Source organism: Dermochelys coriacea, chromosome 1 (genome assembly GCF_009764565.3).
Source record: "Dermochelys coriacea isolate rDerCor1 chromosome 1, rDerCor1.pri.v4, whole genome shotgun sequence".
NCBI lineage: Eukaryota > Metazoa > Chordata > Testudines > Dermochelyidae > Dermochelys > Dermochelys coriacea.
In genome coordinates, this window is record NC_050068.2 from 285,592,337 (window position 1) to 285,611,281 (window position 18,945).

The window sequence follows — 18,945 nt, forward strand, 5'->3', positions numbered from 1 at the left end:
AAAAATGCAAATGTGCATGTAAAAAGCTTTCTTTTGTTGTTTATTATGCTAATAGAATTCTAATCCTTTTTACAGGAATAATCGTTAATAAAATTAGAATGTTAGGGCCATAGCATGCCATTGATTCTAGAAAAAGCTAAGTTATTTTGGAAGGGACTTCTGCTTTAAAATACTGGCATGAAGCAGTTAAACAACTACAACTTTTAGTAGGAACATTTATTGAGAAATACACATACCTGTTGTTTCCTAGGTCAGGATCCGTGATTTTAGCATCAATGTCATAAATAAAGTGCTCTTGGGAGATTAATACAATATTGTCTGCAGTTTCATTCCTCGTGATGGTGATAATGGGGTAACCCATCTGTAGTGTCCATTGATCCATTACCTCTTGGATATTAACAAATTTTCCAACCTTTTTTAGAGCCTTCCAAAAAAAATATTTTGGTTTAGTATATTGATGCAATACTAGATTTAACACCTAATACCATTTACTTTTTAAACCAGAGGACCATTAATTTGTCTAGCTGTTTAAATAGCAATTAAGCATCTATATGCACAGGCGCTTTCCATGCCTAAATACAGGATATAAATGGTTAAAAAAAATCAATCGAGGAGGAACCTTCTTTCTAGATAAGAGTTAGACATTTGATATTGTATATCAAAATAAAACAGCTTTAAAAACTGAAAGCAATAAATACTCATGTGGCAAGCTAGAAAATGCAAACACAGTGACGGTGGGATATTCTAAAGCACCTAAGTGACTTAGGAGCACAAGTTCCAATGACTTTCATTGGGATTTGTACCCCTAAATCACTGAGGCATTTCTAAAAATTTCTACCCATACCTAAAAGGAGTGGAGCTTCAGACCTGCTTCCCCACATTTCCAGCATTCACAAAGACTGTGAATGGCTATATGCAAATGATTTCCATGATCAGAAAAGGCTAAAAAAGGAGCTGGAAACACTGATGAATATTTTCTCTTGGGATTATTGATTTTGGGTGCCCATCTTGAGATACTTTAAAAAGGTCTGATTTCAGAAACTGCTGAACATCTGTCCTCTGAAAATTACACCCTTTTAAGGTGTCTCACGCTAGGCATCCAAAATCACCACTCACTGGAAAATCTGGATTCTTATGTCCAAAGATAAGCTGTGCACATGCAGACCTTCCCTAAACCTGCAAACTTTATAAATCTTGCAGCAAATACAGGAATACCTTATTCTAGTTTAATACAGAAACTCTAGAAAAAATACAATTTTAAATAGGTGGAATTAAATTGGGTGGAATTTCAGCTGGAATACAATAAACCCAACAGAAATGGGAGACTCACACCTCATGGGGAGAGAGACTGCAAGCAAGTGAAGGATGGACAGAGACAGCTTTCTCTGCAACCACGGAATGCCTCTAACTTTCTGCCAGTGCTGGAACAAGGACTGAGTGACCCCTAGTGAGTCCAAGCAAATCCCAGGAAGAACCCCTTAGAACTCCATCTGCATGTGAGACATCTTGAGAATGTAGAGGATGACAACAGATATGCTGATAGGTAGGGGAATATGGAATTTTAATTCCCACCATTAACAGGTTTGACATATCCAATGTGGCAGTAGTTGCTTACAGCTCAGAATGCAGTCACAATCTTGTGCCTGTATGTTTGCTGTAAGTTCTGCTGTTCTTTGACTAGTATGTACTTTTGAGTGCAAATCATTGAAAATTTGCCCCAAAGGCTTTAACATAAGCAAAGGAAAAAGTAAGAAACTGTACAGAATAAGCAAGGGTGGCTTTCAGTACCCTTGTAACCACCTGCAGCTGGTCTAAGGACATCAAATAATAACAGTTGATACCAGAAAATACAATGCCCAGCTTTAAGCCTTTACAAGGTCTGTCCTTTCGACAAATCAGGAATATTTACATATCAAAAGCCTATTCAATATAAATGCCAAAGCACCGCATTTTCCTGCTCTTTCCTACTTACAGACCTTATCCTGCTCCCATTGAAGTCAATGGGAGCAGGCCTTCCCTTTATTTAATGTCAATGATATAACACAAACAACTGAAAACATGTTTTTTTTATGTTGACGCTTTCTGTGAACCCAAACGGTACTCCTTAACATTCATTTTTAAATGTGCTCTTGGGCTTAGGCATTTCAATATGCACTATTCTCTTCCAACCTCAGCATAAAAACACCACTATGGCTTCCTGCTTTTCTCTCAGTGTATTAGGCTATATAGCACTTTACCTCTGACAGGGTATTCCAGAGATCATTTCTGGCTGCATTGCCATACTTGTGAATTGTCAAATACTCCTACAAAAAATAAAACAAAAATACAAATCAGAAGTTACTGTATAGCAATATACAATATGTTCATCCTCAGGGAGTCAATAAACATTTTCTTGAGACAGTTTACAATATATTAAAAATAGAAGATTAAATAAATCCCAATGGAAAAACAAGCCAACAAACAAATTTCCTAGTAAGTTTACATACTGCATTCAGAGTTTTACCTCTTCTAACTAATTTATCAAGATTAGTATTTCCTATTTACTTTTTAAACACTTGTATAGTCTCAGCATCTGTTTCCAGGCAATTCATGGCAATGAAAGAGGCAAATGTCTAAAACAAAGCTCTAATTTTTATTTTAGCAGGTCATTCTTTGGCTAACGTCAAGGACCCACACACTCTGATGACAACTAGATCTGTTATAAAATATTTAACCAAGAAATAGCCCATCAGAGCCATTTCTTAATATCTAGTGGGGTCTTGCAAACAGGTGTTTTCCCTTATGATTAAATGCAGAAATAGATAATATTGTCAACTCAGGCTCTAGCATGATATCCTAAAAAGCTTTTCCACTTGGGAAGCAACAGAAAATGTGCACGTCACATAAAGGGGGGGCTTATAGTAAAAGAGTATGTGGTTGTGAGCACGTGATCTGAGAATACCTGATAGGGCTGTAAACTGAAGTTTTCTGTTTTTTCAACCACAGTTGCAGTGACTGATTATCCATGTTTCCCCTTCAGTAATGAAAAGGCAAAAAAGTAGGAAAAGCCACTCTCCCAAAGGAATGAGGACTAGCCCATAAGAGCTCTTCAGTCCCAAGCCTCTGAGAAGGAGAGGCTGCCAAATATAAAAATGATGTATACTTGAGGTCAGAGGTATATCCTACAAGATCTCACCAAATAAAGGTAATTCCCCATATTAATTTTTAAATATATCTCTGGGTTAGGCCTGGACCTTCCTGGCATAAAATGTTTTCATTTTTATGTGTTAAGCTCTCGGCTACTCTATCAGATTCATGCCTTACTATCTCCTACAGAATGCATAGACAATCATAGATTTGAAATTCAGAAATGATTATTGGAACAAACTAAGTCTTCTGCAATTGGACTGGGAGATTAAAGCAAGAAAAACCTTATAAAATCAAAGGGTTCCCTGCATTAAAATGTCCATCATCTACACTTTATACAATAGTAGGAGACAAACCCTAATTTACAGCACAAATGTAAAACTGAGGAAATTTTACTGACTGTGTTATCTGTGCTTTGTGTGAAGTACGATACTATGGGAATAATTAGTGTTTGGAAAGCAAATTTCCTGATGTACAAATTGTAGCACCTGTGACAGATTTAGCTTTTGTCAGCCAACTCATATTACAGCAAGCAGCAACTCCCATTTAATCACAGGCTAGAAAAGCTAAATGAGAACACTAACTCAGTTAACTGCAGTGCCTTCTCTTAACAATGTCATGAAAATAACATTTGGAAAAAGACAACGTTATAGAGGCTTCACCAATATATTGTGCTTCTATTTTGTCTAAAAATATAGAGTCTTCTGAGACAGTTAAATATCCAACAGCATCCAAAGCTAATCAGGTTGCACTGTAAATTAAAAGACTAAAAGAGGTATACACAAAAGTCAGAGTAGGTAAATAAACAACAACAAATATACATGCACATTTTAAAGTGGGTGCTAGACAATACAGTATCCAGGAATTCTTCTGTTATTTCTTTACAGGGTTTGTATAAAATAAGGCAGTGAAACAATTTGAGAATTTACTCAACAGAGCCAAATAATCTTGTTTACCAGTCTATGACCAGACATCACATTTGGCTTGAATTTTATATTCAGAAAGACTGCAAAGAGAGGCAAATGCTTTCATCCTCTTCCTCTGGCTTTTGACTCATGATATGCAGGTTGATTGGTTTGGATAGACCTCTCCATTTCCAGTTCAGAATTTATTATTTTTTGATTAAACATTTTATTAGGTGAAGAAAAACAAAAAGAAAAAGGAACGAGACTACAATATAAAACTATATTCCTCACCTGATATAATACTATTTTACATTTTTTTCCATTGCTTTAGAGCTAGATTGAGGCTTTGGGTACAGCTATGAGCAAGGGGTGGTATATAAGCAGTACCTCTCCATTTACTTCCTGTTTCCCCTGACTCTGGTGAGGGGAGAGAGGAAGAATGCTGGCTTATATCAACAGTAATTACAACCCCTACCTTCCAGCTAAACTGCACTGGCTAAGGAGTAGTGAGATACAAGCCAAGGCCCTGTCCTCTCCCCACCCATCTGCTCTGTGGAGAGATCAAACAGGCACCCAGTATCTGCTCCTGCATACCCACACTCAAGGTCTTGGTCACTCACAGGGGCATATAAGGTATTCATTGTTCTCCTGTTTTGGTGTGTAAGCCACAATCTGGCCCTTATAATGTAAGAAAAAGATCCAAATCAGAAAGCAAAGAGAAACAAGCAACAGAAAAAGAGTAACAAATCACAGAAGACAAGGGACAGATAACAGCCAAAATATGGCAGCCCAGATCTAAGCTGCACTCAGCACAGTTCAGAAGGGGAGGTGCTAAAGAGGCAGTAAGCTACTTTCTCAGACAGACACATCTGTGACTATCTGCTGCCACCAGGCTGGTCCCTGACACAAAGTTGAACAGTCTATCACCTAAAAAACATGTCCCAACACCTTGGGATTGTTGGGGGTATATGGATACCTTAACCACCCCACAACTCTCAGACACACCCCCAGTGCCAGGTGATAGGAGAGAGTTACACAGAAGCCTTTGGTGCCGGCCTTATACCTATGACGTTTCCTCGACACTGTGGAAAGCCACTCCTAGTCACTTTAGATGGTTTTAATCCTGATTTTCACCATGGGAGCTGTGCAAAGAAGACACAAGACAGCGAAAGACCTTGCCCAACATGCCATACAAATGAAATACCAAACAAAAGCAGAAAACTGACACTGATATTTTTTTTTTTGCAGAGCTTTAGCTCTAACTCTCTTCTGAAATGAGTCTGTCCTCAACATCTTCCCATTATAGCTTTTTAAGATGGAACTACTCCTTGCAGGAGAAAAGGATTATAATAATGAAATATGATATATGTGTGTTATTAAAAACTAAACAGAATCAATCATTGCTGGTAGTATGTAAGTTTTTGTTTCAGCTGGGCCTGTTTGGCAAAATATTATTGTAATCATTCAAATATCCAAAAGAAACCAAAGATCAACCATAACAAAGGAACAAGCTGAAACAATTACCACACAAGCAGGTAAGATCTTGCAAAAGAAGAAGTAAGCTGTAATCCTAATGTTTTGTCAAATGATAGACTCAGTCTCTAAAGAAAATTGTAACGCTTAAATGGTTTGGAAACTATGTTAGCACCTGAATATTGAGGCAAGTGGCTTGAATATTAGAAGATGCAGAAAGCACAGTAAAAAGTGCTAAAAGATTTTGACAGATATTTGAAGTAATAGCATTATTGATTAAACTTACAGGCCATTTATTGTGTTAGTTTTAAAAAAGCAGGTTACTCATATTAAATAAGGGCTTTATCCCAACACAATCCAGGCTTTCTCAGTATTGCTAAGGCATTGAACCACTTCAATTAGGAAAAATTGAACGAATTCCACCATCCAGGAATGATAACACTTATAACTAATAAAAGATGGTGACTGATACATACCTGGAGGTGGAAATAATATAAAAGGGGCAAAGATAATGTGTATCTTTCTCTGAAAAGAGAAGTCAGATCTACAGTTGGGAACTGAAACAGAGATACAAGTCAAATTCTGCTCTTAGTTTTACTTGTCAAGTTGATTGACATAAATGAAGTTACTCCAGATTTACACAGATGTAACTTAAATCGGAATCTGGTACACTATCTACAAGCTGAGAAACTCCACTTTTTCCTCTTTGTTTCCTCAGAACAGCTGGACAACTACAATATAAGAGGAATTAGAAAGGAGAATACCATACATTCAAGATGATCATAAAATGATTTCAGAATAAGATTTCAGGACAGTAACGTTCATCCAAATGCAGTCCATTTATTCGCCACCATAGTCCTGGATTCACGCTCACTCCCCCACCTCTGTCCATGTCTTTGATTCATACTCCTGCCCTCATCCACACCCTAAGCCTTGGATTTGCTCCAGTTGCACAACTACCTGTAGACTGATTATGCCATTGCCACACCTGCTTAATCTCTGACTTTAAGTAGAAAAAGTCTCTAGAACTCTGGCTCTCCAGAGTAATAAGTACCATTCTGCAGGGAGTCCAGGAATGATTAGTAAACTTCACATCTGGCATCCAACACATTCTAATGGAATGCTGACTCTGGTGGCACTCCACCTTCTTATTTTTGCCTCCTGGAGACTGCTAGCATCAAAGTTGTGACCTCAGGTTATCTTGACACCACCTGACACTCAAAGTAAAAAGTCTGGACAAGGGGTCAGGCTCTGTACGTGGCTTTGACAAGGTGTGACAGTTGAAAGTGACTGAGAATCAGTGATGGAGCACTGACAATACTACACAAAAGCTTAAGGTTTTTAAAAGAGAGGAGGTCAAGATCAGTGAGTGCAGGAACTAGAGTATACAGGTGGGTCTGATATATTTTTATATGTGAGATATTGTACAAGAAAATAAACCCTGGATGATGATGAATAAACCTACTGAGAGGAGAGAACTGTTAGTATTAGCACCAGGGTCAGTCAAATTGGAGAGCTCCCCCAACAGTGAGAGAAAACCATGGTCAGACCAATTAGCAAAGAGAAGGACAGTACTGCATAATCAGCTCAAAGAAAGTTAGAAAATAGCATTCATCTAAACAGATCAGCCACTTCACTTTTAGTATCAGTTTTATTTGAGACTATCTGAATATTGTTTCCAGTGAGTCTTGTTGGAAAATACCAACCTATGCAATATCAGATCCATAGATTACATTCAATCCATAGGTTACATGTTAATATTCATGAATGAATGTTACCAGAAGGAACAAAAATGGTGTTATCCCTGACATACTGTAATTGGCTGCTACATTAAAATGCATTCAGTATTTAGTTACTGGCCTGACACTTAGGCAAAAATAATTAACCAAATAACCCATGAAATATCATCCCATAAAAACGACGAGGAGTCCTTGTGACACCTTAGAGACTAACAAATTTATTTGGGCATAAGGTTTCGTGGGCTAGAACCCACTTCATCAAAGGCATGGAGTGGAAAATACAGCAGCAGGTATAAATACATGAAAAGATGGGAGTTGCCTTACCAAGTGTGAGGTCAGTCTAATGAGACAATTCTATTAACAGTAGGATACCAAGGGAGGAAAAATAACTTTTGTAGTGGTAATGAGAGTGACCCATTTCACACAGTTGACAAGAATGTGTGAAAAGAAAAGCAGTACTTGTGGCACCTTAGAGACTATCAAATTTATTAGAGCATACGCTTTTGTGAGCTACAGCTCACTTCATCGGATGCATTTGGTGGAAAAAACAGAGGAGAGATTTATATACACACACAGAGAACATAAAACAATGGGGTTATCATACACACTGTAAGGAGAGTGATCACTTAAGATAAGCCATCACCAGCAGCAGGGGGGGGGAAAGGAGGAAAACCTTTCATGGTGACAAGCAAGGTAGGCTAATTCCAGCAGTTAACAAGAATATCAGAGGAACAGTGGGGGGTGGGCTGGGGGGGGAGAAATAACATGGGGAAATAGTTTTACTTTGTGTAATGACTCATCCATTCCCAGTCTCTATTCAAGCCTAAGTTAATTGTATCCAGTTTGCAAATTAATTCCAATTCAGCAGTCTCTCGTTGGAGTCTGTTTTTGAAGCTTTTTTTTAAAGGATAGCCACTCTTAGGTCGGTAATCGAGTGACCAGAGAGATTGAAGTGTTCTCCAACTGGTTTTTGAATGTTATAATTCTTGACGTCTGATTTGTGTCCATTCATTCTTTTACGTAGAGACTGTCCAGCTTGGCCAATGTACATGGCAGAGGGGCATTGCTGGCACATGATGGCATATATCACATTGGTAGATGCGCAGGTGAACGAGCCTCTGATAGTGTGGCTGATGTGATTAGGCCCTATGATGGTATCCCCTGAATAGATATGTGGACAGAGTTGGCAACGGGCTTTGTTGCAAGGATAGGTTCCTGGGTTAGTGGTTCTGTTGTGTGGTGTGTGGTTGCTGGTGAGTATTTGCTTCAGACTGGGGGGCTGTCTGTAAGCAAGGACTGGCCTGTCTCCCAAGATCTGTGAGAGTGATGGGTTGTCCTTCAGGATAGGTTGTAGATCCTTGATGATGCGTTGGAGAGGTTTTAGTTGGGGGCTGAAGGTGATGGCTAGTGGCGTTCTGTTATTTTCTTTGTTGGGCCTGTCCTGTAGTAGGTGACTTCTGGGTACTCTTCTGGCTCTGTCAATCTGTTTCTTCACTTCAGCAGGTGGGTATTGTAGTTGTAGGAATGCATGATAGAGATCTTGTAGGTGTTTGTCTCTGTCTGAGGGGTTGGAGCAAATGCGGTTATATCATAGAGCTTGGCTGTAGACAATGGATCGAGTGGTATGATCTGGATGAAAGCTAGAGGCATGTAGGTAGGAATAGTGGTCAGTAGGTGTCTGGTATAGGGTGGTGTTTATGTGACCATCGCTTATTAGCACCGTAGTGTCCAGAAAGTGGATCTCTTGTGTGGACTGGTCCAGGTTGAGGTTGATGGTGGGATGGAAATTGTTGAAATCATGGTGGAATTCCTCAAGGGCTTCTTTTCCATGGGTCCAGATGATGAAGATGTCATCAATGTAGCGCAAGTAGAGTAGGGGCATTAGGGGACGAGAGCTGAGGAAGCGTTGTTCTAAGTCAGCCATAAAAATGTTGGCATACTGTGGGGCCATGCGGGTACCCATCGCAGTGCCGCTGATTTGAAGGTATACATTGTCCCCAAATGTGAAATAGTTATGGGTGAGGACAAAGTCACAAAGTTCAGCCACCAGGTTAGCCGTGACAGTATCGGGGATACTGTTCCTGACGGCTTGTAGTCCATCTTTGTGTGGAATGTTGGTGTAGAGGCTTCTACATCCATAGTGGCTAGGATGGTGTTTTTAGGAAGATCGCCAATGGACTGTAGTTTCCTCAGGAAGTCAGTGGTGTCTCGAAGATAGCTGGGAGTGCTGGTAATGAAGGGCCTGAGGAGGGAGTCTACATAGCCAGACAATCCTGCTGTCAGGGTGCCAATGCCTGAGATGATGGGGCGTCCAGGATTTCCAGGTTTATGGATCTTGGGTAGCAGATAGAATACCCCAGGTTGGGGTTCTAGGGGTGTGTCTATGCGGATTTGTTCTTGTGCTTTTTCAGGGAGTTTCTTGAGCAAATGCTGTAGTTTCTTTTGGTAACTCTCAGTGGGATCAGAGGGTAATGGCTTCTAGAAAGTGGTGTTGGAGAGCTGCCTAGTAGCCTCTTGTTCATACTCCGACCTATTCATGATGACGACAGCACCTCCTTTGTCAGCCTTTTTGATTATGATGTCAGAGTTGTTTCTGAGGCTGTGGATGGCACTGTGTTCTGCATGGCTGAGGTTATGGGGTAAGCGATGCTGCTTTTCCACAATTTCAGCTCGTGCACGTCGGCGGAAGCACTCTATGTAGAAATCCAGGCTGCTGTTTCGACCTTCAGGAGGAGTCCACCCAGAATCCTTCTTTTTGTAGTGTTGGCAGGAAGGTCTCTGTGGGTTAATATGTTGGTCAGAGGTGTGTTGGAAATATTCCTTGAGTCTGAGACGTCGAAAATAGGATTCTAGGTCACCACAGAACTGTATCATGTTCGTGGGGGTGGAGGGGCAAAAGGAGAGGCCCCGAGATAGGACAGATTCTTTTGCTGGGCTAAGAGTATAGTTGGATAGATTAACAATATTGCTGGGTGGGTTACGGGAACCATTGTTGTGGCCTCTTGTGTCATATAGTAGTTTAGATAGCTTAGTGTCCTTTTTCTTTTGTAGAGAAGCAAAGTGTGTGTTGTAAATGGCTTGTCTAGTTTTTGTAAAGTCCAGCCACGAGGAACACCTACCAGATCTCTATCATGCATTCCTACAACTACAATACCCACCTGCTGAAGTGAAGGAACAGATTGACAGAGCCAGAAGCGTACCCAGAAGTCACCTACTACAGGACAGGCCCAACAAAGAAAATAACAGAACGCCACTAGCCATCACCTTCAGCCCCCAACTAAAACCTTTCCAACGCATCATCAAGGATCTACAACCTATCCTGAAGGACAACCCATCACTCTCACAGATCTTGGGAGACAGGCCAGTCCTTGCTTACAGACAGCCCCCCAGTCTGAAGCAAATACTCACCAGCAACCACACACCACACAACAGAACCACTAACCCAGGAACCTATCCTTGCAACAAAGCCCGTTGCCAACTCTGTCCACATATCTATTCAGGGGATACCATCATAGGGCCTAATCACATCAGCCACACTATCAGAGGCTCGTTCACCTGCGCATCTACCAATGTGTTATATGCCATCATGTGCCAGCAATGCCCCTCTGCCATGTACATTGGCCAAACTGGACAGTCTCTACGTAAAAGAATGAATGGACACAAATCAGACGTCAAGAATTATAACATTCAAAAACCAGTTGGAGAACACTTCAATCTCTCTGGTCACTCGATTACAGACCTAAGAGTGGCTATCCTTTAAAAAAAAGCTTCAAAAACAGACTCCAACGAGAGACTGCTGAATTGGAATTAATTTGCAAACTGGATACAATTAACTTAGGCTTGAATAGAGACTGGGAATGGATGAGTCATTACACAAAGTAAAACTATTTCCCCATGGTATTTCTCCCCCCCACCCCACCCCCCACTGTTCCTCTGATATTCTTGTTAACTGCTGGAATTAGCCTATCTTGCTTGTCACCATGAAAGGTTTTCCTCCTTTCCCCCCCCTGCTGCTGGTGATGGCTTATCTTAAGTGATCACTCTCCTTACAGTGTGTATGATAACCCCATTGTTTCATGTTCTCTGTGTGTGTGTGTATATATAAATCTCTCCTCTGTTTTTTCCACCAAATGCATTCGATGGAGTGAGCTGTAGCTCACGAAAGCTTATGCTCTAATAAATTTGTTAGTCTCTAAGGTGCCACAAGTACTGCTTTTCTTTTTGCGAATACAGACTAACACGGCTGCTACTCTGAAACCTGTCAAGAATGTGTGAGTAACAGTAGGGGGAAATTAGTATGGGGCAAATCATATAGAAGTTCCAATGACTATTATATCTTCTCTCTATGCTTCTCATAATTATACAGATATAATTGAACTCATCTGCTCAATCTGTGCCAAATAACAGTTTCTTTGGCCAACATTTTTAAAAATGATTAGTGATTCTGGTTGACTCAGCACTTTCTAAAAACAGAAAGTTTTTCAGATCAGATACCCAAAACCACTAGTCATTTTTAAAAATCTTGGCCCTAATTTTTTTAAAAACTGTTCTACAGAATACTGTACCTCCTCTATTGGGATATCATCTCTTTAAATCAGGTTTCTACCTCTCCCAACAGTGGCAGAACATTTTCAATAACAAACAAGTTTAATTTTCTACTAGCTGTACAGAGGTCACCACAAGTTTGGGCTTTAACCTGTCCGTTTTATTTATTTAATTAATTTATTAATTAATTTAAAGTGCCCGTCGATCAGTTACATATTTAGGTTACTTTCAGAATCAAAGAAGAACACACAAGTGTCAAGCAGAATTTAAACAAGGTTTGAAAGGCATGCTCATATCTCAGCTGCATCACTCAAGTGGTCATTTCAACTACTGTCCTGCCTTCTCTTCAGGCCAGTTCCTCAATAGGTGTAAATAGTCATAGTCAGTCAATGAAGCCAATGGAGCTAAACCAATCTACACCAGCTGAGGATCCATCCCTTTATTTTTAAAGGGAATATTTATATTTGTTTCCTATACTGCAGTGATATAATGCTTGTAATTATCAGCAATCAGAAAACATCCACTGGCATCATGTCATATCTGCAATTAAATCATTATATTCAAACAACAAGCTATAACTACTAATCATGAAGAGTGATACTGGAACATTACATGGAAATAAATCTTAATTCTCTCTTGAGCTAACACTACTGTATAAGCCAGCATAATTATAATATTTTTACTTTCCCCCTTTTCTTAGCTATCCACAAATACTTCCATATATTATGGAAATACTCAGATCTGCGATGCTAACATTTCTGGAGCTATGTGAATCAATGGGAGTTTTACTTTGATTTAAATGGGAACAGAATTCAGCCAAAGCTGAGTGTTTCTGAAAGATTCCCCCCCCCCACACACACACCTCCCCTAGTGCCTCAAGTGCAAGTTTGATGGCACATTAAAAGACAGGAGCCCTAAACAGCTTACCATCTAAGTTTAGGCACAACAAGAGATGACAACAGAAAAGTGTAGAAAAAGGAGAAAAAGTGTTATAATTAAGACTACAGGGTTCTCTGTTTTTCTAGATATGCATCTTAGCAAAGAAAAGGGACCAGACTTCAACAAGTGACTGGTGTATATCAGGAGTAATTCCTCTCAAGTCAATATAGTTACACTACTGTGACTCCAAGGGGAGAGAAGAATCAGGCTCCTAAACTTTGCATCATACAGGATATATAATTTGTGAAGCCCTGGAATTGTGATAAATTAAATCTCATGTAAACGTGTATTTAAATTGGACAGATTCAAACCTCGTTCCCAAGCAGGTGCTAAGTGTCATAATACTTTTACAGGTGCCCTGCCTGACTGGTAATTCTCGTTAAAAAAACCAGAATGGCTATAGTCAGAGGTTTCTATCTCTTACAGAAGTCTAATCTTCCCTACTAGCTAATAATATGTAAAGGAGGACCCATTTTGGAACATGACAAAGGCAATTACAGTGTGGGGGCAAAACAATTTGCATTAGAAATCAATAGGAAACTATTAGAAGGATGGCAGAGTTATTGCTTATAACAGTCTGAGGGTGGCTGTTATGCAGTAAGACACCTGCTAGCACATTAAGCTTTGCTTTAAGGAAAAATGTATTTGATGTATTATTCGGTAGTGATGCTAAACAACTGAACTAAGGACAAGCCCCACAGAAATAAAGTATTGCTTGAAATTGAAGTGTTAATATTTTACTGAATTTGTACATTAATTTTATCTTTTTTGTTTTAAAGGAACAAAAAATTTTAATGGAACAAAAATATTGTTCAGTAAGTATTTTTAAAATCCACACAAAAAAGGGGAGGTATTGGAATGGCCCTTGTTAATTGAGACAGTTTTAGCTGATCACAACTCTTCATTAATCAGTGTCAGGGATAACTAACAATACAGACAATTGATCCGCTGTACCTTTTCTATAATGTTCTTTCTACAGAAACCCCAGAATCTGGACTTGGAAAGAAACAATGTAACAATGCTGTTCAGTATAACGATCTCAGCAGAACTCACTTGAGATAATTCACTAAGAGCATAATTTCTACTGTATCTAGAAAATAACATCCTGGCAGATCTTTAAAGAAAGAATGAGTAGATGAGAAGATCATCAACTGTGAAGCTTCAACCATGTTTATCAGCTGTTTGTGGCTTCCTGTCAATCTGTCTAACATTTCTTCTCGGTGCTGAAGACTGTGATACACTAAAACTTCAAATACTGTTGCAAAATTTGGCCAAAGACTGAGAATAATATCTTTTCTTTACATTGGATATTTCTATTTGTGCACAACTAATTTTGTTTGTTTGTTTAAACTGCTAAGAACACTATACGATTCTTTCCACCACTATCATAGAAAACAGGATTCTACAGCAAAAAAACCCAATATTGATATATTTCTTTTTTCAGGCTTTATGACTATAGACTCATTGCTTTGATTTACATCAACAAATTCCCTCATAGTAATTTTTTGAAAACACATTTAGCTGTGCAATTACTGTGGCTGCCATTAAAAAGTCAACATTTGTCAAAAGATACAATAGAGTTACAATGTATGTCTTATTATAGCTATCAGGAAAATAGTGGTATCTCAGATTCTAATGTGTGGTAATAGTTGTTGAACTTTGACTATTTAAGATAAACAACTGAATCTTCAGGAAAATGGTATTTAACAAGAGCTCAAGTGAAGTCTTGTTTTGTTCAGTATGAATCCAGCATCTTTTTGAATTTTCCTCATTGGTCTGAATGGAAATTAAATTGCTTGTTCTGGTTTTAAGTGTGTACTATCTAACAAGACTTACAAGTAACCCAGTCCTGAAATCTTTGTGCTTGCAAAATCCCCATTAATTTCTTAGAAGCCAGTGGACATTCTGATTGTAAAATGACTGTAGGTTCAGGCATCAAATGCGTACTTTTTTATATGGTGTATATTCCATTGTGCTGGATCATAGGAACAGGGATGAGGTTGCTACTGAGCCCATATCAGGAAAAAATATAATTTTATTTGGAAAGAAAACATATATATTTTACTATATCTTAAAATAGCTAACAAGCCAGCTGATGTTATCTGAGGATTCATATCTATAGATCTTTCTCTTAATAGTTCCTATAATAAAATTGTAGGAGAAAATCATAATAAATCTGTTTCACATGCAACAAAATATCAGAATGAAAGTCACTGAACACATGTCAAAAGGATACATATGTACTATATGCCATATCATTGAGGCTAACATCACTGAGGAGGGAAGGTTGGGACTGGTTGGGCAAGGAGAATGGGAGGGAGGAGACTGAGGCAAGGAGCCAGGGAGGGAGTAGGTGGGAGACTGAGATTGGATGAAGGTCAAGGAAAGTAGGCAGACAGGGCCCAGGAATCTGTAATGGGGAAAGAAGAGAGAGATCAGAAGAGGAGCTGAGGTGGGGGGAACTGGGATTGGCTGGCCAAGGAGACAGAACTTGGGTGAGAAGCTGAGACTTTGGGACTGGAGAGAAGACTGGGATGGGAAGAAACAGAACTGGGACAGGGAGAGCTCGGAGAGGACAGGCAAGAAGGGGTCAAGCTTTGGGGGAATGGCATTGGCAAGAAGAGTCTGTGCCCACTAGAGCATGCTCTCCTGGGACCACATATTGAACAATGAGGATAAAATAAAATATTGAATAAATGCTCATTACAGATGAACCGAATGACACAGAGGCACTATGGAGAAAATAGTAAGTGGTCACATGCATTATGCGACAGTGTCTAATTATATGCAAAAGGGGACCAAGTTACGGTTGCACAGGAAAACTTAATTCTGGTATTTCCTAACTTTTGAGTGCTTGACTTTGCAACCTTAGTAATGTTCTTTTAACAAATGCTTTGTGTTTGTAATATGTAGATAGGTTCTGATCCAAAGCCCACTGGAGTCAATTGAAAGACTCTCATTGACTTCAACAGCCTTTGAATAGGCCAATAATATGCTACACATTTTTATATTTTATAGGAAAAAATATTAAATAAATAGTGTTTTATACAAGTCCTTCAAGGCTGTATTTTTGCTTACCTACTTAACTCTTAAGAAAAAAGTACAAGTCCCTTTAAAGAAAAACTTTAGAGGTGAATTTGTTTAATTAGTATAATCTCAACATCAAGAGTGACAGACAGTGAGTATATTAGAAATGGAGAGAGGTCAGAGAAGGCAGTAGGTGCTGGCACTCTTTTTGCCATTATTGTTCCCACATGATCTCAGACATGCAATGGCAGTGGGTCAGCTCCAGAAGGTGTTTTTTGTCTTGCTTTTAACATTCACAGGGTGTCCTGGTGACAACTGGCAGTAAGAGTGAGGGAGTCTGAAAAATAAAGGGATCAGTACCAATACCACCTAGCGTGGGGACAGGTCATGGCTGTACATGAGCACAAAGAACACAACTCTATCTCCTCTATGTCCTGCCCATAGCAGGGACAAACAGGGTTGTATTCCTGGTGCTCTTCTGAACCCCAGTAGACGAATGGGGACTCAGCTGAGAGGGACTTACATCAACTTTTCCCTCAACACACTAACCAGCAGAGCTATGACAACACAGGTGACGCACCTGTATCTGATGAAGGAGTGGTGTCACAGATAATGGCTTCCTGGAGCAAGAAAGGAGCATTCTGTATCACAATTCCTTGCCTGTGCTGTTCCTGGGATGGCATGGCTATTCATCACCCCATATCAAAGCAAAAGCTCAATCTAGCACTAAATATGTCTGATTTATAATAGTAACCTCCAATAAGAAGTGAGTTAATGGAACACAGACCTAGTAATGATCTAAATAATAAGATAGCTAGTGTGACAGGGTCAGGCCAGATGGCTACAGGAGAGTAATAGAAGGCAGATATATTAGCCCCAGGCTAAGTAGGTCCCTTTTCCCTCGGTAAGGTAACAGGGTAATCAGGAACCTTCTGGAGACAATTAAGACAGACAGGCTGATTAGAACACCTGCAGCCAAACAAGAAGCTGTTAGAATCAATTAAGGCAGGCAATCAGGGCACCTGGGTTTAAAAAGGAGCTCACTTCAGTTTGTGGTGCACATGTGAAGAGCTGGGAGCAAGAGGAACTAGGAGCTGAGAGTGAGAGCGCGGACTGTTGGAGGACTAAAGAGTACAAGCATTATCAGACACCAGGAGGAAGGTCCTATGGTGAGAATAAAGAAGGTGGTGGGAGAAGGAATGGGGAAGTAGCCCAGGGAGTTGTAGCTGTCACACAGCTGTTCCAGGAGGCACTCTAGACAGCTGCATTGCACAGGGCCTTGGGCCGGAACCCGGAGTAGAAGGCGGGTCTGGGTTCCCCCAAAACCTCCCAACTCCTGGTCAGACACAGGAGGAGTCATCCTGGACTGTGGGTTCTGAAAAATGGCCAAGCTGAGGGCTGCTGTGAAGCTCCAAGGTGAGCAAATCCGCCAATAAGCACAAGATCCACCAAGATAGAGGAGGAACTTTGTCACACTAGTTAATAGTCAACATGCATTAAGAATAAATAGGTAATAGATACATAAATAAGGTAAACTAGGTATATTGAAATGTGTAATACAATATGTCGTAAATAGATGAAAGTGTAGAACACATGGATAAGGAAAGGTGATTCTACTGCTTCTAGGCTCTTGGATGGAGGTTATAAACAAGTCAGATAATAGTGTACAGTGTTCCAGAGTAGCAGCCGTGTTAGTCTGTATCTGTAAAACAAAAAGGAGTACTTTCGGCACCTTAGAGACTAACAAATTTATTACAGCATAAGCTTTCGTGAGCTACAGCTCACTTCATCGGATGCATTCAGTGGAAAATATAGTGGAGAGATTTTATATACACAGAGAACATGAAACAATGGATATTACCATACAGACTGTAATAAGAGTGATCAGGAAAGGTGAGCTATTACCAGTAGGAGAGCGGGGGGAGGGAGGGAACCTTTTGTAATGATGATCAAGGTGGGCCATTTTCAGCACTTTACAAGAACAGTAGGAGGGGAAATAGTTTTACTTTGTGTAATGACCCATCCACTCCCAGTCTTTATTCAAGCCTAAGTTAATTGTATCCAGTTTGCAAATTAATTCCAATTCAGCAGTCTCTTGTTGGAGTCTGTTTTTGAAGTTTTTTGGTTGAAGAATTGCCACTTTTAGGTCTGTAATCGAGTGACCAAAGAGACTGAAGTGTTCTCCGACTGGTTTTTGAATGTTATAATTCTTGATGTCTTATTTGTGTCCATTTATTCTTTTACATAGAGACTGTCCAGTTTGGCCAATGTACATGGCAGAGGGGCATTGCTGGCACATGATGGCATATATCACTTTGGTAGATTCGCAGGTGAACGAGCCTCTGATAGTGTGCCTGATGTGATTAGGCCCTATGATGATGTCCCCTGAATAGATATGTTGACACAATTGGCAACGGGCTTTGTTGCAAGGATAGGCAAATAAAACTATTTCCCCTCCTACTGTTCTTGTAAAGTGCTGAAAATGGCTCACCTTGATCATCACTACAAAAGGTTTCTTCCCCCCCCCCCACCACCACACTCTCCTGCTGGTAATAGCTCACCTTTCCTGATCACTCTTGTTACAGTCTGTTTAGTAACACCCATTGTTTCACGTTCTCTGTGTATATAAAATCTCCCCACTATATTTTCCACTGTATGCATCCGACAAAGTGAGCTGTAGCTCATGAAAGTTTATGCTCTAATGAATTTGTTAGTCTCTAAGGTGCCACAAGTACTCCTTTTCTTTTTAGTGTACAGTGTAATGATTTATTTGAAATTTAGGAAGTCTTTGACAGAGTTCCACATGCCAGACTGTTGCATAATTTAAGAGCTACAAGAATTCAGCATGGAACACAGGAATGGATAATTGTTTAAAGAGCTGTGAATAAATAGAACAGATGAAATGAGTTCGGTTTCTGGCAACTTTTATGGTAGTGAAAAATAGCCTATATTCCACATTTCCCCAGACTGCTCTTCTAAAAGGTTGGCCTATCAGTTTCAATATAGTAACCCCTCAGCACCAAATCATTATCTGTCTATCCAAGGGACTCTACAAAAGGTCTTCTCTCAGATATACTATGTACTATTTAATGTATATAAGATGTTAATTTATCACAGAGACTGAGGTTCCTACAGTAAACTAATTCAAACTGCTGATAATGCACTCAATCAGAGTGAGTGATAAACACAAA

At 39.6% G+C, this 18,945-nt stretch overlaps 1 protein-coding gene across 2 annotated transcripts in view; it reads right to left on the reverse strand.

Moving 5' to 3' along the window:
• The window catches only part of TRHDE (thyrotropin releasing hormone degrading enzyme), a 340,833-nt gene that overhangs the window by 102,944 nt on the left and 218,944 nt on the right, over positions 1–18,945 (reverse strand). For both annotated transcript variants that reach the window (XM_038387780.2, XM_038387779.2), the window contains 2 exons: positions 2,238–2,303; positions 237–424 (listed from right to left, as the gene is read on the reverse strand). In XM_038387780.2, the coding sequence (XP_038243708.1) occupies positions 237–424; positions 2,238–2,303 (254 nt within the window). The remainder of the gene's footprint in view (positions 1–236; positions 425–2,237; positions 2,304–18,945) is intronic.